This window comes from Pholis gunnellus (genome assembly GCF_910591455.1).
Source record: "Pholis gunnellus genome assembly, chromosome: 21".
Taxonomy (NCBI): Eukaryota; Metazoa; Chordata; class Actinopteri; order Perciformes; family Pholidae; genus Pholis; species Pholis gunnellus.
Genome location: NC_136548.1, coordinates 17,973,191 through 17,999,366, shown reverse-complemented (window position 1 = coordinate 17,999,366; position 26,176 = coordinate 17,973,191). Strand labels below are relative to the sequence as shown.

The following is a 26,176-nucleotide window of genomic DNA, read 5'->3' as shown; positions in this document are numbered from 1 at the left end:
ATCCTTTAATGATTGAATCTCTGCATTGAAACAAACACCTCACGGCTGCAGCAAAGCTCTCGCTCACAGAGCGACACGATCTCACACATTCCGACTCTAAAAATAAAAAAAGTAAAATAAATAAAAATGAAGCGCTATTGAAGCGGAAGGGGCAGAGCGAGACGTAGTGTTGAGAGAGAGACCGAGTGTGAAGGAGAGACAGATGCTGAGGTCAGCAGAGACGAGAGGGTGAGGATACTCTCCCCCTCTATCTCCCCCCCGAGCTGTCTGGACTCTCCACCAGGGACGGAGGGAGAGATTTAGACAGGATGTGAAATATTGAGTGGGAAGAGAGACTGACAGCAGATGGGAAATCTGATAGAGGGCACGAGGTAACGCAAACACAACCCGGCTCTGCTCTGCACCGCTGTGTTGGTTCGCTTTAGGTGAGCAGGTTGCGCAGTCGGCTGCAGCTCCGTCGGGGTAACTCGGGGTTAAGTGGTTTCCTCTGAGGCACCTTTGGTGGTTTTGTTGGGATCCGAGCTTCACGAGCTGAGTATAAGGGAGGATACGAGGACAGACAGACAGCCACCTCCTCCTGCAGCAGGCTGTCGTCCTGACGCAGGTTGTTTGGGGTTTTGCAGTCGAAGGTCAGCTCCACCTGCTCCCCCCCCCCCCCCCCCCCCCCCCCCCCCGACGTTCCTTTCTCTTCCCTCCTGGTGAAGTCACAGCTCGCCATCATCTCCACGTCAAAAAAGACAAGACTCCGGTCATGAGGGAGGACCGGTTTTCAGTCCCCGCAAACATTAAACTTTTATTATGACGTTTTAAATTTAGAAAACGAAGGAAAGACAGAGCAAGGAGGCGGGGACGAGTCTCAAACAAACACACAGTTCATTATGCAAAGGGTTAGGAGGATGAAATATTAAAAACAACACGTTAGGAAGAGAAAAGAGAGGAAAATACATCTGAGGTACATATTGTACTTTTTACTACATTTGTCTGACAGCTTTACTTTCTTCCAGATGACAGTTTCTCATCTCCTCCCTGTTCAGGTAAAACCTCGTATCTCCAGATGTGTTGCTGTTGAATGTTTGTGATGAACTGAAGGATGAAATGTTCCTTTATGTGTGGATGATCTTATAGAAGATGATGCAACCGGATATAAAGGAGTTACATTGAAACATACACATTAAATTTTTATTTGTACCATCAACACCTTTCTCATAACTGTCAGCAGACATTCCTCTCTCGTGTAACGCTTTATCCTCCGACAGTAGAGGTTCAGTAGAAATGGTTTAACAACATTTAAAGGTCGGCTCTGTCGAGGCTTGTTATTGGTCGGCGGTGCAGATTTACTGCAGAGTGCTTCTTTCTCTCCACCAGGTTTTCATCTATTATCCAAAACTGTTGTTGCTGTTCATTGAGACTTATGATCTCTCTTTCTGTCACAATTATAAAATTCAATAAATATTAATTGTAGGTTTGTTTAGCTTGCAGGACAGAAACACATTATGCACTCAATATGTGTGAAGTGGCCTGCAGAGCAACAGCAGTAAATATTTAAACATCTCTTGTTTTTAACATGACACAGTCACAATCACTTCGTCTTACGTTGTAAACCAGTGGACGTACATTTAGGAAAAACACAAGTGAGCTCGACTGTTTTTTGGTTTTCTGTCTGGTGGTTCTAACCGCTGAGAGGGATTTGAAGCTCCGGCTCCTTGTCAGTTTCTTTATGGCCCTTAAAGTGTTTTCTTCATGATTTGTTTGGTTGCTTTTTAAACTTCTAGAAACAGTTCTAGTGCATGCTGGGACATTTTGAGGTTAAACATTCATAATAGCTCAGAAATGCCAAAAGCTGTGATAAAGTAGTGTGTGTGGGCATATAGCTGGTTATTGTGAGGCTTTTTAGGATGCATTAAATCACAAACACACGAATCATCAGAGACATTTGAGCAGACTAAAAGGAAACGTGTGAATATGGTTAAATAACTGTGACCGTTTGCAGAGCATTTAAAGGAATAGTTCAACATTTTGAAACAATTTTACACTCATTTGCTTTCTTTCTATGAGAGAGATTGACATCAAATGTCTCATGTCTGTGCATTAAAGCGGCTTTAATCAATCATTTTGTCTTTGACCGTAGCTTAGCATTGATGCTGGTCGGACAATAACTGCTGTATGAGCACTATGCAGTGTAGCGGCAAATAGCAATACAGTGTGATGAACAAACAGCTACCATTCACATCATGGGTATCAAACACAGACTGTATATAAGAAGTGGACGTAGTCGTCGTGCCGTCACTCATTGGTTTCATGGACTGATGTTTTGAAGCCTTCAGTTCGGCATTTTGTCCGTCGCTATCTTGTTATTTTGCAACCAGTGAACAGGAAGTGACCATATCTGGACTGAGGAGGAGTGACATAGAGACGCCATATACAGAGACCTGTCAATCACGGTGTAGCCCCGCCCCTAAAGCATCCCCTGCTTTATGGTCTGTTTGACTCTAAATGGACCATCATTTACTAAATGAACATCATGCTGTATTGAAGAAGACTTGAAACTAGAGATTGAGACCATAAACTCATGTTTACAATGTTTACTGAGGTAATAAATCAAGAGAGAAGTAGAGTCATTTTCTCATAGACTTCTATACAACCAGAGGAGTCGCCCCCTGGTGGTCACTAGAGAGAATGCAGCTTTAACACATGAAGCATCGGCTTCACTCTTCAGAACCAGAAGTTGCCGCCTGGTATCAAATGAAGTACTCAGCTAGTATTGGTGTCACTTCAAGGTTACTGGTATTGTTACTGGGGTCTTCATTTTTTTAAACAATACCCATCCCTAGTTGTTACGTTATTATTTTAACATGAACCATGATCTTATTTCTATCCTTAACGGAGTAGTTTTGATGCCTAAACCTAAGCAATCTGTTCACATTGTTGATAGGAAACATATTTATGAAACATTTTGTGGTTCCTTGGTTTGCGGGACATAAAATACCAACATTTGAACATTTCTGTTAAAACAAACAAGAACCAACATGTTCATTCATTCTTTAACAGAGCCAGGCGAGCTGTTTCCCCTCTGCTCCCAGCCTTTATGCTAAGCTAAGCTAACCACACCCTCACTGGAACTCTGACATTAACAGACAGCTCATCTGCATTCTTCACAACATGTTGAACTACTCCTGTAACTCACACATCTACACACACTACAGACACACACCTACACTTACACACACACACACACACACGCCTGGTATCACACCGATTTTTTGTTGCATGTTTCGTCCTCCTCTCACCTCACCAGTCTCACCACAAGACCACCACAGAATACTAATTTGCCATTGCGAGTATATTTCTAAAAAAAAGCGTGCATGTGTGTGTAACCTCGAATGCCTGTGTGTGTGTGTGTGTGCGCGCGCGTGTGTGGAAGAGGCAGACTGTGATTTGCTGGCGATGACTGAGAGAAGGGAGGGAGGGAGGGAGGGAGGGAAGGAGGTACGCATTGACGAAGCGAAGGCAGAGAGAGGCTGAGCACCGTTCCTATCAGCTTCGTTTTGCGCTCTGCGATTCGGGCATACAGCTCTCTCCTTTGCTCTCCCCCTCTTCCTCTTCCTCATCCTCCTCCTCCGCAGCGGCAGCAGCAGCAGGGAGAAGGGACGCGCGGGATTGGACGTTTGCAACAGATAGATAAACGAGGCATCCACACATCCACTCACACACACACACACACACACTCGCAAAGACGAGGAAGGCATGAGAGACATCAGCGGCGTTTTTTTCTCCCCCCAAAAGCACCCACAACCGCCGACCGTACGATGGGGAGAGACTGAAACCAAAGAGAGTCTGAGAGGAAATTCAGACTGAGAGAAGTGGATCACCGAGGAAAGGGTTGGGGGGGTGGGGGGCGGTTGGCGGGGCGGGGGGTGAGGGTGCAAAACCATGACAGCGGACCTCCACACATGGACAAGAGAGATCGGGAGGAAGAAGGAATGAGATAATCTGACTGTCAAACTGATGGTATCCATTTTACGCAGGGAGCAACAGGAACGTTCACATCTCTGATTCGTCTAGTCTGCCTCTTCTCTTTGTAGTATTCTCTTTCATTTACATCGCATTTGTTGGGCTTGTGACGAAATGGATCTGGCTCTTTTGGATTCACTGCTCTGAAGTCCGAAGGCGGCCGTCCTTCCCTCCCACCCCCTCCGTATCTCCCTCTACCGCGCGTGTGTGTGTGTGTACGTGTGTGTGTGTGTTTCTTTTAAGCGAACTGTGCGTTTGTATTCACTGTGTGTGGTTTTATTTTTTTTTACTTCTTGATTTTTACGCATTTGCGCCCATCTGTTTCACGCTGGCTGTCCGTGCACACCTCTGCCAGTGTTTCATACCATCTGCGAGAGTGTCAGTGTGTGTGTGTGTGCAGGCTTTAAGGATTGTGTCGTCGCTAAAAGGTGGCAGCTGGACAGGTGTCACCTTTGGGGTAACTTGGCAGAGGCTCGCATCCTGCTGAGACCGCGCGTCGTTCACCTCCACACTCAACCGCTTCACAGATCGCTTCCTCAGCGGTCGCATTTGGAGGAGAAGCTCTGGATTTTATCGTCGTCTCGCCTCCTTTAAAGTCGCAGCGAAATAATTGGTTTCTGTACATGTATAATACATGGCTGCCTCATCAATAATTCAGCGTCATGTGGGCACCCCGGTGTTGCCTGGTGGGCGTTGATCAAGACACTCAGGGGGCGAGACCGTTGGGGGTTTGATGCCTGCTGATCGTCACTGACAGCAGTCTGATGTCTCCACTGATCACCGGCTGCTTCCAGTAACAGCTGAATTCACCTCCAGCTGTCTGTTGGCACACTGGACAGCATCCAGATCAGACCATCCCACTTCTTTTTTTCTTCATCTCTTCGGATCAACTTATTTTTCCTGCAGGACTTTTAAGAAATTAAAGACTGAATCATTGGGGCCGATTTTTTAATATCCAGCGTCTCTGGAGCATGATCGGTGTTAACAGCCTGCACTCTGCGGGGCGCCTTCGCTCGCGCTCTCTTTGCACCGTGCGCTACGGGAGGGACTTCCGCATGATGGACCCGTTCCGCTATCCCAGAACGCCGCGCTCGCGTTCCCTCAAACCCCTGGTGTTTCCAGACCTGCTGGGGAAGGCTCAGGACGGACAGAACCACCCGCAGGCCAGAAAGAGGCGGAAGGTACAAAAAAAAAACAACGTTATTTTCCTGTTACTTTAGTACTTTTTCAAGTCATTTGGTCACATCGTTCATCGTCATAAAAGTGCTGCTGCTCCACATCTTCAAAAGACGATACATTATTTCATGACACGTGTCATAACAAATGATATCTTACCCCAAAATAACATTGATTAATAGTTGGTCTGGTGGGGTTTATATTGTGGATTCCTTATTTAATCCTAACACAACAAACCATTATAGCACATTCTGAAACTATGATTGTATTTATTATTGATTATGACGTCTTAAGCAGTTTGTATACGTCCACATATGGAGTGTAGCGTTTGAGTGCCAGCTCAGTACAGCATGTTGTGTAAAGCCACCACTCAAGGCTAATGGCTCTCATTCGCTGGCACTCGGTGACGTTGATGAAGCAAGTAGGTGAAGGTGACAAACATCCATCCTTGTCTCAGTGAGCCTCCAGACTGAATGTCTCTGATTTATACTCCACCTCCATCTGTCTACCCTTTCTTTCCTTTTCAAACCTGCCTCTTTAGACTTCTATCTTTAAATCCACAGAGTCCCTCTGCTGTTGATTCTGTTGTGTTCCCTTAGGATTCACATTTACAGAGAAAAATGCTCTTCAGGAATGATCAGCTGTAACACAGTTTCACTTACACTAAATCTGTCCCATGTTGGCTTCGGTCAAATATAGAAGTATGTGCATCATTATACATTAATCACAAGAAAAACGTCCCATGAACGAAGATGGTATCATGCGCAACAATAGCACTTGTTTAGGTTTAGACAACAATAGTACTTGTTTAGGTTTAGACAACAATAGCACTTGTTTAGGTTTAGGCAACAATAGTACTTGTTTAGGTTTAGACAACAATAGTACTTGTTTAGGTTTTGACAACAATAGTACTTAGTTGGTTTAGGCAACAATAGTACTTAGTTAGGTAACAATAGTTGGTTTAGGCAACAATAGTACTTGTTTAGGTTTAGACAACAATAGCACTTGTTTAGGTTTAGACAACAATAGTACTTGTTTAGGTTTAGGTAACAATAGTACTTAGTTGGTTTAGGCAACAATAGTACTTAGTTAGGTAACAATAGTTGGTTTAGGCAACAATAGTACTTAGTTAGGTTTAGGCAACAATAGTAATTAGTTAGGTAACAATAGTTGGTTTAGGCAACAATAGTACTTGTTTAGGTTTAGGCAAAAATAGTACTTGTTAGGGTTTAGCAAACAAAAGTACTTGGTTAGGTTTAGGCAACAAAGAGTACTAGTTAAGGCCAAGCTACAAGTGGATCCCAGTGATCTACTGTGGTTGTAGTGGAAGGCGTCCTCCAACAGAACCACTATGCGTCCGTTGAGTATGCGGTGGTCTGTGTATGCGCCCGTTTGGGAGTATAACCGAGGCTTAAGTTAGAGCCCGGTTCGTCCCATACAGATACTAGAAGGTGTGTCGGTATCAGACGGCGCGGGCCACTGACCAAACATCGGTATTTGACGTGTTGTTACGTGATTAGAAACTATGTTTTGGGTTTGGTTCCGTTGGTCGGACAACAAGCTATTTTTTAATCATCACTTTTAGCAGTTTTCTCTATTTTTTAACATTATATAAACCTAATCAAGACAATATTCTGCAAATGAATCAATAATTAGCCACAGCTCTATTACTCACTGTATACATGTTAATTGCTATTTCATACATAAATAATGTTTGGCTGCAGGGTAAATCTAGCCAGAGTTTAGTTTTATTGTCACATCTTTTGAAAATGAAGCACTTTTCTTCCCTCACACACGACGGACTGTAGACGGAATAGATGTTGCTGTTGTCGAGCATCAGTAAACTTTGTACAGCTTACAAATTCACCGTTAATATTTGATGTTGACCAGATTTGTGCTACAGAAGCAGTTTGTCTTCTACGTTTGAAATCGTTCGACTCTGAGAAGCTCGGCTGTATTTCTTGTCTATGAATATTAAAATGTATGAGCACATCTTGTTTGAATGCTGAGATATTTACAGTAGGCTGAAGGAAACCAGAGCTAAGTCTGTAACGGTCCGGGCTGGATGGTCGTTAATATTCATGGGAGTATTTCTGATTAGAAAACTCTGGGAATGAACCTGATTAGGCACGCCGAATCAAACCCCATTACAAATCCAATTTCATTCGACTAAAAGTCACAATGCAACAAAATCATATTCATAATAGCTCGGAAGTCTAAAACAGCAAGAATCCAAGTGAGGACCATTAGCGGCAGCTCTTCGATCAAAGGAATGAAATGGGAAATGATCGATTTTAGCTGAGAGCGCGGTTTCTTCCCCCTCTCGTGGCAATTATGGTCGCCGTTGCAGAGAACGGATGGCGACCGGTCCGCAAGGAATTCAGAGGTGAAGGAGGTGGTGATGAAGAGCCTTTAAGTGTCCTCTTCATCACCTCTGCTGTCTATCAGCGGCCTCCATCTGTGTCTTAACGTGTGACGGCCTCATGCTGGTCTGCAGTAGCTGGAATCGTCCCCGGGTCTTGATTGTCGTTTCAGATTTTGAGGAAATGGAAGACTTCCAGTTTCCTCATTAAACTCTTTTATTCTCCCTGCTGCTACTTTTTCTTTTAGTGTCGATACATTTTGATGATAATGAAAGTAGAAGAGGTTTTTTTCCTCCTGAGAGTGGAAACAATGACCCCAAAAATAACGATAAAAAAAGAAAATCTGGTGCAAAGACGTGAAAGGGAGTCCAATCACAAACAAGTTGGAATGAATACAAAGAAACGATAACCTGAATAAAGTTTGTAGAGATTAAACAAACGTTAATACTGAGGAGGCTGTCCCTCCACAGTATTAACGTTTGTCCGCTTGAATTAGACGAAAGCTGCAAATCATTGAGCAGAACTGTTTTATAGCAATATGGATTTTTATATGAGTTTTACTTTGATTTATCAGGTATTTAATTTGATGCATTTGCCAAAAACTGACACTCCTGTCTGGTGATTTTATCCAGAAACTATTTCTAAATTGATTTTACAGGACATTTGTAAAGTATTTCCATTTTATGTTACTTTATACTTCTACATTGCTGAACTTGTTACTTTACAGATTAACAGAATCTACACAAAATACAGAGATTCACCGTTTATATGGATCAAAAAGCTGAATGAGAGAATCATCCCTTTAGAACTGCTGTTTAAATAATATGCTGAGTCATAAAGTAGTCGGATTACAGTGTTTATACATAATCTACATTATTTAGTATGAGTCAGTGATGGCCTACAGATTATTATTACTAGAGTAAGCTATACTTTATATACAGTACTTTACTGTATTATAGTGTATTTCAAATATACACAGTACTGTAATATAATTTGCATTCGTAAAGCCTTTATTACAGTCAATAGAAATCATTATTAAATAGTGAAGCGTTCCGTTTCAGTGCTTTATGTTTATGTAATAAATTAGAAACGGGAAAACAATTTGGTTATAATAATCATCCATTATAATGATCAATTTGACACGGAGACGTGATCACAACGAGAGGTTATCACTGTATATTATCGTATTATATTACTATTACTTAATGTACAATGTGGTATTTTACCAATAACAGCTCATCAACCACGGCTCCTATCTGCAACTAATGAGTGTTTTCATTCAGTAATCTGTCTATTAATTGAATTGATCGTTTACTCGATGAAATCAAATGTTGAAATACGTCCGTCACAACGTCGTACTTCAAATAGTTTTGTCGGACTAGCCCAAAGTTGTTCAGTTTATTTGTTATTTAAAATAATATAAAACCAAGTCAATAAATAAACTAATTGATCATCTCTACACATGTATGAATCACTCAGCGGTGTATCTTCACTAATGTCTTTGTCCTGTTTTAGTTTTTATCGATCTGGTGTTTTTTTTGGTCTTCATGTTCTTGAGCTGTAACTTAATTTTGCTTCTCGCCGGTCGATGCGTTTGCGTCAAAGTCTAAATTATTTATCGGGCGGATTGATTTGCTGGTCCGTCCATCGACAGGCCGGCTGCTCGGCGGATAATGGCTTTGTAACTGATGTTGTGGTCGTCGGCTGATTGGATGATTGATGGATTGTTTGGCAAAAAGAAAACGAGTTAAGCGCCGGCAAAAGGGCAGTACGAGCAGTACGAGCAGCGAGGAAAGGGATGACATTTCTCCGAGTACAATTTATTGAATGAAGCCGTGTTGCTTACTGTGCAGCTTTCACAGAAAACCACAGCACACCTGTACGATGTGATCAGCTGAACCGAGCTGCTAACACATCTGTCTGAAAATGTGATTTTCTTGTTTTCCTCTGCAGGCGCTCTACAACTCAATCAAGAACCAGAAGCTGCAGTGGACTCTGTAAGTCATTTTATGTTGATATTATTTAGTTTTCTCCTCCTCTTGTTTCTGTTCTTTTCCTTTGATGAACATTTAAGGGAAGACACGACAGGTGAAGAGGGTGAAACATCTGTAACCAAGAGAAATCACCATGAAACCAGTGGATTAATTACATTAAGACAATTATTTTTTATTTTACAAAATGTTACGTTTACATTTTCAAATGATGCATTTTACAGAGGGAATCTTTTTGTTTCACTCCATAAAACAGCCTTAAAAAACTATCTTATCATATCATATTATTAATAAATGTATAAATGAGTGTGTGAGTGATGTGTGAACCTTCAGCACATAGAGAGGAGTGAACGTGTAACGTTTGGTGTGTGTAAGAGCTGCTGAAGGTTTATCATCAGAGTCTGAGAACAAACTCATTCAGAGAAAACGTCCTTTAAAGAGACGTTTAGTTCATTTACAGACATTTAGAGACTCTACAGGTGAAGAGGGTCAAACATGAACTCATAGATATCACCATGAACCTTCACCACTTCATCACTCACACTAAGAGGAGGAGTTACTGTAAAAGTTTTCTGAAATGCTATGTTTAAATATGCAAATAAGGAATTATCTAATGGTAACTTTGGGTGAATTTAGGAGAAATCTACAGACGCAAACAGACAAAGTAGTAAAATAAAAACTTAAAAGTGTATTTTTGGATGTTTTTCTTTCCACTAGTCTAAAATAAGACTCTAAATTGACCAATGCATGAAAAAAACACAATATTCCTGCCTGTAGACTCTGTCCTTAAACGTCATTTATTTCATTTTCTCCTCTGTGACTTTGTTTCTGTCAATGATTAACTGAAACCCATGTACACACACACACACACACACACACACACACACACACACACACACACACATTGTCCTGAAGGGCAGGAAACAATAAGGGGTATTGATTAACTTGTTAGCAACCTCATCAATGACGTGAGTGCCGTCTGCCATGTGGAAGGAAACATTAGTGTGTCAAGGGTTGCTATTCTGGATCACGGCTCCGGAGCGACTCAGAGATGCCAATTAAGTCACTAGCTTTCCAAGCTTTGTTGCCATAGTTACGGCACCATGGATACGACTCCATAGCTACCGCATTGCTCTTTCCTCCCCGTGTTCTCTGGGCAGCACACACACACACACACACACAGTGACAGATGGATGTATACTGTATGCACAAATGTACACAGGAAATGTGTTTGTATGTGCGTCTGTACTTGTGGGTATGAAGGAGAAAAGAACACAAAGAGACGTTGTCAAAGAGAGAGACACTCGGTTTGAATGTCTCTCTACCTGCATCCTGTGAGAAGGTGTGACCACAGCCTCCCACCACCGCTCCAGAAATAGCTGCAGCAGCGCTCCCGAAACAGCCGAGCAGAAAAGTGGTCAGAGGAGCGGATCGAGGAGGAGATCCACAGAGAGGCCGGCAATCCAGTTCAAACATGTCCGCTGACATATAGACGGCTATTTAAACACCGCCGCCGCGCGGGGACGGACAAGATGTCCCTTTTTAGACACGTAAACACCACAGAGCAAAGGGAGAATCCACCTCCCAACAAACATGAATTACAGATTAAGAGAGTTCATGTTTTAATGTTTCAGCCGGCCCGGATCGTTGAGTGAGTTCTGTCTCAGCTTTGAGAACCCTGATGTGGAAGCAGAGCACAGTCCCACCGCTCTCACAGCCTACTTGCTTAGTTGATGCATATTTCATCACACAGAGGACATTTTTTCACTCGCTGACTCTCGTCACTGAGATGAAGATCAAGGACGGACACCTTGTGACGGAGACACTTCAGCTGCGTATTGATTCAGAGGACGCAAAACGCTGCTTTTGTTTGCCCTCGTGCACGTCTCGCTGGTAAATGCTTGCATGGTTAGTTTGTGCGTTTGCAATTTGCAGATTGTAATCACAGGAAAAATAGTGTGTGTTGTCCTCTATTATATCCAGAAATAGAAACGGGTTCATTGCCAAGCAGGTTTTCACATACAAGGATTTAGTCTTTGTGTTCTGGTGCACAAAGAAAGACGAGAACAGCAAGAGTCAAGAATCACTTGAAATAGATTTTATTAGAATATTGTATTAGAATAGAAGGATTATCAGGGTTTATTTGTCACCAATTCAGAATTGCACAATAAAATGCAGTTGTCGTCGTAACACAACAGCGTAACTCAACAACGTAACGCAACAATGTAACGCAACAACGTAACGCAACAGCGTAACGCAACAGCGTAACTCAACAACGTAACGCAACAACGTAACGCAACAACGTAACGCAACAGCGTAACGCAACAGCGTAACGCAACAGCGTAACTCAACAACGTAACGCAACAGCGTAACGCAACAGCGTAACGCAACAGCGTAACTCAACAACGTAACTCAACAACGTAACTCAACAACGTAACTCAACAGCGTAACGCAACAGCGTAACTCAACAACGTAACGCAACAGCGTAACGCAACAGCGTAACTCAACAACGTAACGCAACAGCGTAACGCAACAGCGTAACTCAACAACGTAACGCAACAGCGTAACTCAACAACGTAACGCAACAACGTCACGCAGCAACGTAACGCAGCAACGTAACGCAAAAAATAAAAATGGGCAATAATATGAAACAAAAGTATCTAAAAGAAGAAATAAAAATAAAAACTGAATTATGTTTACAAAGAAGAAATACAGTTTCATAGATACATATTCTATTCTATTTATAGAGCGGCCCAGCATTGATTTACTAATTCACACCCAGATTGAGGCGCTCTAGTCCAGTCAAAGGCCTCCTGTGATAGAGGTGTGATTTCAGACACTAAAACAAACCATGAATACAAATTGTATCTGAAATCTGGCATGTGCACCTCATAACAGGTGTGTGTGTGTGTGTGTGTGTGTGTGTGTGTGTGTGTGTGTGTGGGCACGCAGTATTTTAACACAACGCAAAAACGATGGATGTTGTTTCACACCCCCGCAGAGAAAAAGACTCGGCCACTCTCTCGGCGGTGCAGTTGGATGCACCCACATGTTATCCACTCGTACACAAACAAAGACACACACACACACACACACACACACACACACAGGCTTCCTCCTTCAGCAGCGGGGGTGTAGAGCGGAGGGAGAGAGGTGGTGGTGGTGGTTGGGCATCATGTGCCCGAAAGAGAGACGCAACAAGTCGGAGATGCAGGGAGATCTGTGGACATGAACGAGGTGTAGATGTGTGATGAGAGCGGCTCAGAGAACCATGTATGAAATGAGAGTCGGACAGACGGACAAACGCCATCTGCTCTGTTATTCCTTTCATCCTGCTTCGTCCATTTTAAATGGAGCCAATCATCGGCGAGCCGTCCACCTACGTCATGTCATATCAAATATTAGTACATCAGTGCTTTGCGTGGCGATAGACGGTGGTGGAAGAACTACAAGTAGTAATACCACAGTGTGAAAATATATGTAGTTGAGTACAAACTTTGACTCAGACCATAGAAGTATGTATGAAATGGAATTACTACTATTACTAGTACAAGTACCTGAGTACAGTATAAGTACAGTACTTGAGTAAATGTACTGTAACTGAGTACTGAAACCTGTCAAGTACTGAAGTATTGAAATAATACTTCCTTCCTGATGTTTGCTAAAACTTTAGTTCCAGATTTCAATAAAATTTTCAATTTTGACAATTTTCCTGCTTTTCTCAAACATTTCTCTTCTTCTGTTAAATGAAAAATAAGTTTTTATCTCTAAAATTAAAGCATCTTTGAACTTAAATCAGTGGTTTTATCGTTTGTATCCAGAGAGGATGAATACACGTCTTCTTTCTGTTGTTGCTACACTGAAGCAGCAGCAGCACAAAGAACCCAGCATGCATTTCTTCCAACAGGTCCACCCGTTCAGTCCTTTCTTCATATTGCATCAACACACCTTTTCTTTCCTCCTTCCCCTCCTTTCTTTTCTTTCTCTTTGTTCTTTTTCTTGTCTTTCTTTTCTCTGTTTTTTTGCTTCCTCTCCTTTGTTTTATTTGTTCCTGTTTATTTGTCTATGTTTTCTTCTCTTTTCTTTGATGGTCTTTTCCATTCCTTTCTTTTCTTTTCTTTCCTTTTTTTGCTCTTTTTCTTTCTTATATGTTTCTTTCTTCATTGTATTTTCCTTTTCTTTCCTCTCATCTCCTCTTCTCCCCTCTTTTCGTTTAATTTCTCTTAATTTATTTTCCGCTTCATTCTCCTTTCATCTCTTTTTCTTTCTCCTCTCCTCCTCCTCTCCTCTCCTCTCCTCTCCTATCCTGTCTTTTCTTTTCTGAACCTCTTCTTTAATTTCCTCTTGTTTCCTTTCCTTTGTTCTCCTCTTCTTGCTCATATTATTGTGGATAATGTTCTGCCATCAGAGAAGGATCAGCTTTGTCCCCTCTCTCTCTCTCTCTCTCTCCTCCATCCTCCCCGCTCTCTCTCTCTCTCTCATTCTCTCTCTCTCTCCTCCATCCTCCCCTCTCTCTCTCTCTCCTCTATCCTCCCCCCTCTCTCGCTCTCTCTCTCCATCCTCCCCTTTCTCTCTCTCTCTCCTCCATCCTCCCCTCTCTCTCTCTCTCTCCTCTATCCTCCCCCCTCTCTCGCTCTCTCTCTCCATCCTCCCCTCTCTCTCTCTCTCTCCATCCTCCCCCCTCTCTCTCTCTCATTCTCTCTCTCTCTCTCTCCTCCATCCTCCCCTCTCTCTTTCTCTCTCTCTCTCTCTCTCTCTCATTCTCTCTCTCTCTCTCTCTCTCCATCCTCCCCCCTCTCTCTCTCTCATTCTCTCTCTCTCTCTCTCCTCCATCCTCCCCTCTCTCTCTCTCTCTCTCCTCCATCCTCCCCTCTCTCTTTCTCTCTCTCGCTCTCTCTCTCTCTCATTCTCTCTCTCTCTCTCTCTCCATCCTCCCCCCTCTCTCTCTCTCATTCTCTCTCTCTCTCTCTCCTCCATCCTCCCCTCTTTCTCTCTCTCTCTCTCCATCTCCTCTCCACTTTGTCTCTGTGTAGAATGGGATTCAGCAGTTACCAGGCAACAGGCTAGATGTTCATTGGCTCTGCCTCCCTCCTCTCTCTCTCTCCCTCTCCCTCTCTCTCTCTCTCTCTCTCTCTCTCTCTCTCGCCCTCTCTCTCTCTCTCTCTCTCTCTCTCTCTCCCTCTGGCTCCTGTTCGGGGTTAACTGCTGTTATATACTGTTGGTTACTCACAGCGTGGTCTCGGGGGGGCTCGGCATCCAGACGTTTTTCTATTTTCGGGCTGAACTTTTTATCATGGCCGCCGCCTGGTGAGGTAACAAGTGGAGTTAGTTGTTTCCTCAGCAGGCGGACGCAGAGACGCTCGGCGCTGTTGCCTAAAGCGTCCGTCGTCTCCTAATGTGACAAATCCCTGAAAAGTCACACTGTGAGGAGTTAAATAGAGGAGAGTCAACGCTGATCATATGTACACTAAGTACTGTGTCAAATGTTATACTTACAATACTGTCATATATATATATTCATTTAATAATATTTAACTGGACAGAAAAACAGAAGTTCATAAAGATTTTAACAAACAAATACAAAAAAATGCTAATGGCTGCACAAACAATAATAATACGATAATAAAAAATGCTAATAAAACATTAAAAGAATAAACGCATAACAAATAAATGAGGGTTAGGGTTATTATACATGAATATAAAGGAAAATAAAAACAAAAAAGGACATTAAAACATTTAAAAGTTGGTATAGAAACAGTAATAAAATATATGAATAATAAAAAAGGAGCTAGTAAACAAGAATATACAGTAATGTAAAAGAATGTACACACACACACACACACACACACACACATACACACACACACACATACACACACACACACACACACACACACACACACACACACTCAGAGTGCACATGAGAGGAGTTATTCAGAAATAAAGCTGCGGTCGTAAATAAAACACAAATACAGAGTAAGTAATGACTATTAACTGTTTACATCACATGAACTGAATTAGAATATAAGGAAAAACTAAATGAAAGCAGAAAGAAAATAAATATATAAAAAAGGACAAAATGGACTCAAACCAAATCCCATAAAGAAAAGGAAATAATATAATATAATATGATCCCAGTCCAGCAAAATGGGGCCAAACGTGTAAACAGTCCAGCTACAGCATACACTACATCATTATCACGTTTTTATTTTCTGAATTATGATTAAATAATATAAAGTTTTAGAGAACATTAAACAATAAAGAAATAAGTCAAAAGTTTGGATCTGATAGCAAGAATACGAATAAAGGAGGAGTTAATTTATATATTGTGAATATTATTGTATCATTTATCACAAAGTCTGTTATTGTGGGTCTGTTACTCTTCCTCACCTCTGAGGCTTCAGGAGGAGGAAGACGAGTAACAGTGATGCTTCCTCTGTTTGTTCTCCCCAAAGCTGGAACTAGAGAGGAGGAGGAGGTGTCACTCTTTAGCTGTTTGATGGAGGAGAGCGGAGACGGCTTCTCAGGAAACACACACACACACACACACACACACGCACACACAGCTAAAGCCTTGAAGGCAGCTTCATTCACACAGAGTCATGTTTCTAACGATGCAACAAAGAGCTTCTGCCAAGACGGCAGCAGTGGCTCGTTGGACATTACTCATGTGTTCTGTATGAAAGTTTCCCAGTCAGTGTGTGAAATCTGCGGCCCTCTCGTCTCAGGACGAGCGGTGATGATGTGTTCGCTAATGAGACATGACACATAAGTGTTGATCACCATGGGTTCTGTTTATTCGCATTTTTTTGTTATTTATTTATTTTTCTTTTTTCTCCTTAGTGACGAGGAAGAGCTGCGGAAGTCGTTTTCGGAGCTGGGCGACAGCCTGTGTGACTCCAGCACCTCCCGGTCGGTGAAGGGGGAGGGCGGCGCCGGGAAGCCGCTGACGGACGAGACGCAGCCGTCCGGATCGATGCTGTACAAGAACGGCTTCCTCGTCCGCAAAGTCCACGCCGACTCAGACGGCAAGAGAAGTACGTTCCTCGTTTCTCTCCTCGCCGTTGAGTGTTGAAAGCTAGGTTAAAAAAATAAATAAACTACACCAATCAAAACCCTAAAAATTTTTATAATTTCTTCCATATCTTTCAATTAGAACTCTTACTCCTCCAACTAAGCTCTGCTGGCAAGTTATGTTTCGTTTCACACTAGTCACATGCTCGCCCACTGACCAATCACAGCACACGCTGCACCTCACTGCAGAGCTGCCCGTTCTGAGTTCCTGGTCCCGGGGGGGGAAGTTCCTTAAAGAGGCTCATGTCCAAAGCTACAGGTTTAACGTGAACACGTCTTCTCTTCTCAGCTCCGAGAGGGAAGAGAGGCTGGAAGACCTTCTACGTCATCCTCAAAGGGCTCATTCTCTACCTGCAGAAAGTAAGTCGCTCACGTCATATATAGTATATAGTATGTTTTATGTATAAATACAAAAGGCTGCGTGAGAAGCGATTTGTAACAGCTACTGCTTGATATTCATTATTCAACCTTTGAAATATCAGGTGACTGCATCTCCATAAACATCCTGTTTTTACTTTTCATGGCAGCAACAAACGTCTCTCTCCTCACGATGGAGATTCAGAATGTTCTGTTTTTTTAATCAGGTCACCCGTTGACACTTCATCCCCAAAATGTTTATCTTTCAAAGGAAGTCACTTTGCTGAACCCATTTCCTGTTTACACTCTAAAAAGTGCTGTGACGTAACATCCTGGCGAGCTTGTCATGACATCGTAGTTTTCTTTGGCAAAATGTTTCCATAGAACCGAAGTACTGAGAAGTTAAATGTCTTTGTTACCTTGATTGTGGATTAGATTTCTCCTTAATTTAATCCATTTTGTCCTCATTTAACATCTGAGAACTTAAAGATGTGGCTTCTTTCGTTCAATAAAAAAGAGTTTAACACTTAAATTCCTCAAAGTAAGGAGGGATTTGTTGTAGTTTCTAAAATGAGGGAAAGATTTAAAACAACAGCCAGTATTGTTTGATCAGCGATGGATATTCAGAGACTCGTTGACGGAGCTTTATATTCTATAATAAAAGCAATCTTTACATTCAGTGTGGTGTGAAAACATCGATCAGAAAGGGTATTGTTTCGGTATTGTTTCGGTATTGTTTCGGTATTGTTTTGGTATTGTTTCGGTATTGTTTCGGTATTGTTTTGGTATTGTTTTGGTATTGTTACAGGTTAATACAGAATAATCTGATGTTCTCCAGTCCAGAGTCTAGATCAGAGACTGTCGGTTGTTTTTCTGAAGGGATGCTTTCAATGCAGTGTTTTTCTGTTTTTTTATGCAGCCTTTTACTCCCCTCCAATAAAAACATGTCCTTAGTCAGCTCTCCAACTTTAATAAGTGTTCAGGCCCCTTGGTGTTAATCCGAGCGTTCATTTCTTATTCATAACTGCCGTGCCAGGGGGAGTACCGGCCGGATAAACAGCTATCAGAGGAGGACCTGAAGAACGCCGTGTCCATCCACCACTCTCTGGCCATGAAGGCCTCGGACTACAGCAAGAGGCCCAACGTCTTCTACCTGCGCACCGCCGACTGGAGGGTGTACCTCTTCCAGGCGCCGTGAGTAACGTGGAGAGAACCGTTGTGCACACGGACAAGCTGCACCTTAAGATTCAAACCGTATCCAATGTGAACTTTAGTCAAACACTGCACATAGTGAAGCAACGGATCATAAAACTCACAGATCGGATCAGCGCAGAAGAATAAAGTGAGCAAATATAACTTCTAGAGATCTCTGCTCACGTTGGTTTGCTGCCGATTTTAACCGATGATCATTGATGATCCATACTGGCTGATACAGATCCCTATTTATTTATTTATTTATTTTCATTTCAACCACTTTGAAGTCAGTAAACCATCAAAAATTCTAAATGTTCTTTTTTTTAAAAATTAATCCAAGAAACAAACCCCCTTTTTTGAACGTTTTGAACTAAAAACTCTTACCAGATCTCACCTGCTGCACCTTGAAGCAGCAGATCAATTACTCAACAATCCCACACAGGTGTTAACACCGAGCTGTCCGCGTACTGTTGGACCGCGTACTGTAGCTGTGGCTGACTAATCGCAGCTGAGCGCTCAGAGCCTTTTAGCAAACAACACGCTGCGCCAGCTGTGCTCATGTGCATATGCGTATGTGCAGAACACATGCAAGAGAGCACACGGGATGCATATATCTATGTATATATATATAGTGTGTGTGAGGGTGGATGTGTAGGAGGAAAGGTGGAGGTGAGCATGTGTGTGTTATCAGGATCCAGGAAGTGGCACATGAGTGGCCACATGTCTCGGCCCCCCAGGAGGACGGGCTCTGTGCTCCAGTTGCAGCTTGCATTCGTCCCAGATACTGTACCCCTCTCTGTGTCTCTCTCTCCTCTTTGTCTCTCCATCTCTCTCTCTTTCTCTCTTTCTCTCTCCGTCTGTCCACAGGGATTTAAGCGAGGCTGTCTGGTATCAATCTGATATTTCTCATGGGCCCCTAATGGGTCCGTTAGTGTAAAACAGGCCCCCTTCTTTTTCTCTCATGCGTTAATTGGCTCAGGAATAATTACTTTGTCAACAGCGAGGCCGCGTTTTCTCCGATAATGATCCCTTTGATGTCGACGTTTGTAGAGAGGAGGCTGATAAGTGTGTTTCAGATCTCTTTGTGATGTTGTTTTGTGTGTTATCCGTACAGGAACGCGGAGCAGATGCAGTCTTGGATCACGCGGATCAACACGGTGGCCGCCATATTCTCGGCTCCTCCTTTCCCAGCAGCCATCGGCTCACAGAAGAAGTTCAGCCGGCCGCTGCTGCCGGGGACGGTGTCGAAACTGTCGGAGGTATGAACGGCTGCTTGTAGTCCTACGGGGGGGGGGGGGGGCTGAACCTGGGGGACTGTGCTGCAAAGCAGGATTTGTGGTCAGCGAGGTAACTTCAGGGTTAACTCTGGGAGGAGATCGCCATGTTTGAGACAGGAGGCAACCTCCGGTTCTGCCGAGTGACGTCAAAGCTTCATGTGTTAAAGCTGCATTCTCTCTAGTGTCCACCAGGGGGCGACTCCTCTGGTTGTATAGAAGTCTATGAGAAAATGACTCTACTTCTCTCTTGATTTATTCCCTCAGTAAACATTGTAAAGCCCTTGTTGGGGTTAGTTAAACCACATCACCAACAGATAACCTGGTTATGTTGAACTCGTCTTCATAGTCCAGAGACCCGGGTCTGAGTCAAGTCCAGCATCCTGTGAAATCCATCAAAACACGCCGATAGAAACGTCCAACAGCAGAGTAATGATCTGTTCTGTGCAGCCATTTTTAAAAAGGGAGTTGACACGTCATTTCTTCATCACCTCATAGCAGAGTAATTAGAATGAATTTTTAATGAATAAACACGCCACTTAACAGCGATGTGATGTATTACCCAGTGGTCACTGGTGGTTTATGACCGCAGGCATTTCATTCCTCACGTCGATCTGTTTACTGTTAGAATATTTAGTAGATATTTGTCTCTGATTCCCGGTTCCTGAGACATGTTTCCTAAGTAGAGAGAGACACAAGTCTGCCTCCATTGATTCTGAAGTCCAGCGTGTTTTTGATTTTTATCACACAACTTCCAACAAAAAGTCGTCGATATCCAGGTGTAGATGACTCGTAAACGTCTAGATCTCTTTCCCGCTTTAAGACCAAAAAGTCTGAAGAAAGAATAATAATAATGCTGGTAAAAGAAAATAGGAGTTACAACTGCAGCGGGATGAAGGTTAATTAGTTAGTCATTGTTTTCCTTCGTCTCCCTCCTGATGTCCGTGTTGATCTTGATCTCGCAGGAGGAGCAGATCAGGTCCCACGAGGCTCGATTCAGAGCCCTGTCCACCGAGCTGGCGGAGCTGCGCTCCTACCCCCCCGACCGCAAGGTCAAAGGGCGCGAGCTGGAAGAGTACCGGCAGCGAGACGAGTACCTGGAGTTTGAGGTGAGCTGGACTCAAAGAGAAAGAACTAAATGATATGATACTTTAACCATTGTTACGGCTCACTCTCTTGTCTCTTTTTTACAGAAAACCCGGTACGGGACGTACGTCATGCTGCTGCGAGCTAAGATCCGGAGCGGCGAGGAGGACCTGTCCGTGTTCGAGTCCCAGCTGCTGGAGGACAACGGGCTGCAGAGGGCCCCGTCCAGCCCCACGCTGCAGGACAGCAGCCAGGCCAGCCAGATCAGCCAGGCCAGCAGCGCCAGGGACGGGGGCACCAGCAGCAAGGCCAGCGGCTGCAGCGGCGGCGGCGGCGGCGGCGGCGGCGGCGGTGGCGGAGGTGGCGGTGGCGGTGGCGGTGGCGGTGGCGGCGGCGGCGGCGGTGGCAGTAAGCCTCGACCGGACGGCCAGAGACATAGCTACCGGCAGGCCGTCAAGAAGTGAGACGGGGCGGGGGGGGCGCCCTGGGAGCGGCACAGCGTTGCACTGCCAGCGGCAGGCCGTCTCCCTGCATGAGGTTTTTATTTGAGATCCAGGAGGGTTTGGAGCTCTGCTTGAAGGGGGGGGAGCAGGAGTGAGGGGGGGGGGGCTGCACCCCAACGCCGACCCCCCCCCGACCAACCACCCACCAACCAAAACCACGACGCCCTCCCCCCCGGCACACCCCGATCTCCTCATGGGACAGAGGAGACGCAGACCCTGTGACTGGCAGCGTGGCCGAGGAGCACCACGTTGGTGCAGGAGGCCACAGACCTGCAGAGACGAGGCGTCTTTGAGAAGCGTGCGCTGGGAATGCGGCAGCAGACCGAAACGGCGAGATTGAAGAGAAGCGAACGCACAGGGACGAAAAACATCCGGCTTCCTTTTTTTCTCGCCTCCTTCTCCCACCTTTTTGTTCTTGACCTTTTTCGGGGACCAAACGTATTAAAGCATCTCACCTCTGATGACGACTTGCGGTCTGAATCTCCACCGACCACTCTTGACTTTTGAAGCGCTGTAACTCATCACCACCGTTTACCAGCTCCTTGTTTTTATCTCCACGTCACCGCCGTGCGTTCACATTCCACACAAGGGGGGGGGGGGGGGGGGGGGGGGGGGGGCATCACAGCTTTTTGCTCCTATTTTACTGAAGGTGGTATCGAGTTGACTCTGCGGACCGTACGCCTCACAGTAATGAAGGCGTGGCCGCGGTGAGACGAGCCGATTAGAGGCGTCGGCTGAACTTCACAGCAGCTCATCTCATCCAGAGAGCTCTTCTTCTTCTTCTTCTTCTTCTTCTTCTTCTTCTTCTTCTTTTTGTCTCTACTCGGAACAGGAAATCTGTTTTCCCAGTTGCTTTTGGCTTTCTGTCCCCGTGATGTGCTTCTGTTCTATTTCTTGGCCGAATGTTGTTTTCCTCCGGTGATCCGCATGCCTGCATCCAGCTCTGCTTCTTTTAGGCCTTTTACTACTTTAAAAGGGCAAAAACTGAGAGCTGCAAAACTTGTTCTCTGGGGGTCATTTAAGTCCTTTTTTGTTTTGTTTTTTGTCTCCCTCATGCGGGTGCCTCACCCAACATGTGTAATCTCCGTCTGTACTTATAGCCTCTCATTTATAAACCCTATTTTAACACTCACCAGGCAGACCCTGAATGTTCTTGTTTTTTCAATATTTTTACGGTATTTTACAGTTGTTTGTTGATGTTGAACCTTTTCCTCCTGTGTATGTCAAGTGTATATTGAAAATGTAAAAGGAAAATATGCTACTCATACTCTTTGTAAACATCCAGGATGTGTTGTGTGTATATATGTATATACTGTATATGTATATATACATATATATATACAGCGCATCAGCTTATATTGTAGGATATATGACGGTAATATATTTACAATATATTCAATCACACGATTGTGAAGACGCGTTAGGTGCACTCAAAGTCTCTTCTTGTAAGTCCCAGAAGCGCTACACGATAATCATGTGTTGTTGTTGTTGTTGTTGTTGTTGTTGTGTTTTTCTTTTCTCTGACATGGTGGTAATAATTCAGCACAATATGAGTATTATAGTGACGCCTGTGTACCTATCAGAGATTAGTACGTGATTAGAGGGTGTTTGTGACGGGATTACACGGTGAGAGAAGCTGCCGTGGGCAGCGATCCAAAGAACGGCGCATGGTTGGCTACGACCCACAGCATGATTTTTAAAAGGGATCAGGGTTGTTGTAGGAGATGCATGAAAAAAAAAAAAAGGTGGAGAATGTATAAAAATTAAAAAAGGAAGGAACTGGGCAGCCTGTTTTGTTGTTCTTCTTTTTTTGGTCGCCATAAAACGCCTCATAGCATTACAGACGTGTTTCTACTCAGGCTTTCAAAAACGACACCGTGAGCGTCAGAACCAGCAGGGAGAGCTGACGACATTCAGCCGTAACACACCTGCTGTACCTGCAGTGAATATGCATGACATCGTGTGTGTGTGTGTGTGTTGGGGGGGGGGGGGGGGGTATTGCAGGGCTAAGTGACACAACACCTGTTGTTTTTTTTGTATTACCCGTGTTTGTCTCCGGTCTGTGTGAGTGCGTCCTGTCTGTCATGTCGTCATCAGCGTCGGTTCCCATGTGGTTTTTGCTCTAAATGTGGATTTGTGTTTTGTTTTATTTTGAACACATGATTTAATATCAAGGCTTAAGCTTAGCTTAGTGTTTGCCTCTCAAATCACGTCCTGCCTGCTGTTCTGGAGCGGAGACGACGGTTTCTTGATTATGAATATTTCCTTCATGAAACCTGCGTGTCTTTGGGTTTTGTACAAAAGAATTGCAGATTAATCGATAATGAAAATAGTAATTTCTTTATTTTCTTTCATCTATATCTCCTCTCATCTTTCACCTGAGTCATCTCTCAGACCTTTTCCATTCTGGTGGTTCTTAAAAAGGTTTATGTGGATATTGTTTCCATAGCTGACATCAGTTATATGACATTAACGTTACAGCTCTGTAGTTATTCATAGTGTTTGACTCGGCTGGCACTTCTCAGATTTTATCCTGAAATTATAAATGAATTTTTATTCCAAACTTCAGCATCGAACATTTACTTTTATTTCTCACCGAAATAATCTTTTGGGTAGATTTTGATCATTTGATTTTACACACGGAGCTTCTCTACGTGTACCAACTTATGTCATTTAGTACAAATGTTCAGAAAACAATCAATCGCATCAAATGATTGATTACAAAGAGTTTATCCAGTTTTTATGAAAATGGAGTTGTTGTTTTGCTGTTCCGGAGCTCAAGAATAGACTTTAAATCTCAAATGTGAGCTCAAGTGCTCAAACAGTTAGTCAATCAAATCATCTGCAACTATTTTGATATTCAATTGATTTTTGGTCAAACATTTTTCTGGTTCCTTCTTCTAAAATCTTAAGATTTTTAACCTTTCTTTGACAAATATCACAGTAATTTAGTCTATTTGGATTGTTGGAGTGTTGGTCAGACAGAAGATCAGAAATAGTTTTTTTTCTCACCTTTTCTGAACATTTTCACAGAGAAATAAATAGAAAAGAAGAGAAAAATAATCTGCATATTAATCAATAATATTAACAATAATCACAAAGATCATTCTTGGGATTTTAAGAATTGGAATCGGACCATTTAACGAAAACTGAACAGAATATGAACATTTCAGAGGCTTATAGTATGCTGGAGGACGAGGACTACGCACCCAGTCCTAGTAATAAGTAGTAGTACTCCTATAGTAACGATCCAAAAACAAATCACTGTCTGAAAATACAACAAAATACTGTGTTTTTACGGTAAAAAACAGTTGTGCTGTGGTTGCCAGAATAATAGATACAATATCTACTATTTCTACTATTACAGTAAAAGGATGCGAGCGCTGCTGATTTTACAGTTAACGTTGGTGTTTGATTCCACATTTCCCCGTAAAAATTAATTTTTTTACCGTAGAAAGAAACAGTGTTTTACTGTATAATTAACATTAAAACCCACCACAGGCTGTCTGCTCTCCATACAGTACAGTATGAAAGGAAAGCCGTTCTTCAGAGCCTCCACCTTGACAAACTCCCCAAGGCCCCCCCCCCCCCCCCCCCCCCCCCGGCCCCCCCCCAACACGTCGTCACCGCTCACTCGCATCAAAGAGCAGCTGCAGCATCTCCATGGCACTGGTTAGCATGGAAATGACTGGTTCCCCTGGTGACGGCCCTTGTGATGCTGAAGTGAAAGTCACCCTGTTACCTCCGTTAAAGCAGCAGTGCATGCCCTCAGCTGTCCTTTAAAAAAAAAAATGACACTTCATTTTTCATTTGTGCCCATGAACGCCTCATTTCTGAATGTGACATGTAAATAAAGCATGAGATATTATGGCCTGTTTTCGTTTATATTACGGTTATTAAATGAAGGGTTAATATTTAAGGTAGGTCAACATGTTTTTTGTTTTTTTTCCTGTCCTTGAGCTCATGGTCATTTTTCTTTTATCTCTCTCAATGTGAATGAAGGAAATGGCTATATTTAACGCTGTTGTATGCTGTTGTGTTTTAGAGATTCGAGCCAGCTCATACAACTCTTTTTACATGTAGAGGTCTGATCTGATCCATCTCAGTGTTTTTTAGACTGGTGCAGGTGAGGCAATGTTCATTTAACGCTACACACGGTGAGCTACATGTGTCACTGCCTTGTTAAAAAACTCACCAATGGAAATGTTGTCTGTGAGCTTCTCGTTTTGGGAGGCATAGAAGGTGAAAATAAAAAGTGTTTTGAAAGGTTGACTGTGTCCCAACGTCATTGTGTGGAATGTACATTTCAGAGGGTACTTATACATCAGCTGAGTATTTAAAAACTTCTACTCCACTACATTCCAAAGGTATATATTTTGACAGCTGTTCACTGGAGATTTAAAAAAGAAACCAGCACATGAAATCCAGTGTTTTTGTTATTTTTACATTAAAATGTTCCTTACATAATCTGATCCAATAATATACAATACTACATCACTGACAAGCCATTCTGCTGCATTATTACTATTTCATTTTAAATACTTTAGTTACATTTTGATGGATATTTCAGATGTGAGACGTTTAATCGTCATGAAGTATTTATATGTTGTGATATTGCAACTTGTACTGAAACCAAGCCCCTAAAATCCTCAAAGATTATTTTTTTTATATTTTATTATTTAAATATTTATAATTCACATATTATCTGCGCACAAGATCCATATCATGTGCGCACAATATATGGATCAATATATTCTGTGTACAATTTATTAAATGTATGCTTTGGCCAGATTAAACTGTTACAGATAAAAATTCCTAAAATGTAATGCATCCACACAAATAGTACAATAAATAAGCCTCTGTGATTCAGAACCCAGGAAGTACTTTACTTGAGAACTTCATAATATACTAACATAATATTCTAAAAATGAGTGATTCTTCCTAATGGGTACTTTTACTTGAGTAAATGTACATTACACAGTGTCATATGATCGAACGTGTATTATATATAAAGTCATATATGAAAATAGTCATTTATTTATTGTTTATATTTGTTTATATATATAAAGGCCTGTTGATTTTAACGGTCATCAACAGTTTTAGTTGAACGCAGCAGGTGTTCGCGTCCTTGAACGCAACCTCGCTTT

The 26,176-nt window shown here is 42.8% G+C and overlaps 1 protein-coding gene across 1 annotated transcript in view; it reads left to right on the top strand.

Moving 5' to 3' along the window:
• The window catches only part of LOC306713299 (uncharacterized protein), a gene marked incomplete at its 3' end in the record, with an annotated part of 58,505 nt that extends 33,393 nt beyond the window's left edge, over positions 1–25,112 (top strand). The window contains exons 11-18 of the mRNA XM_079182952.1: positions 9,504–9,547; positions 16,385–16,578; positions 16,905–16,975; positions 18,009–18,166; positions 19,281–19,425; positions 20,406–20,549; positions 20,634–20,904; positions 25,075–25,112. Coding sequence (XP_079039078.1) covers positions 9,504–9,547; positions 16,385–16,578; positions 16,905–16,975; positions 18,009–18,166; positions 19,281–19,425; positions 20,406–20,549; positions 20,634–20,904; positions 25,075–25,112 — 1,065 coding nt within the window. The remainder of the gene's footprint in view (positions 1–9,503; positions 9,548–16,384; positions 16,579–16,904; positions 16,976–18,008; positions 18,167–19,280; positions 19,426–20,405; positions 20,550–20,633; positions 20,905–25,074) is intronic.
• Between the last annotated feature and the right edge of the window lie 1,064 nt (positions 25,113–26,176).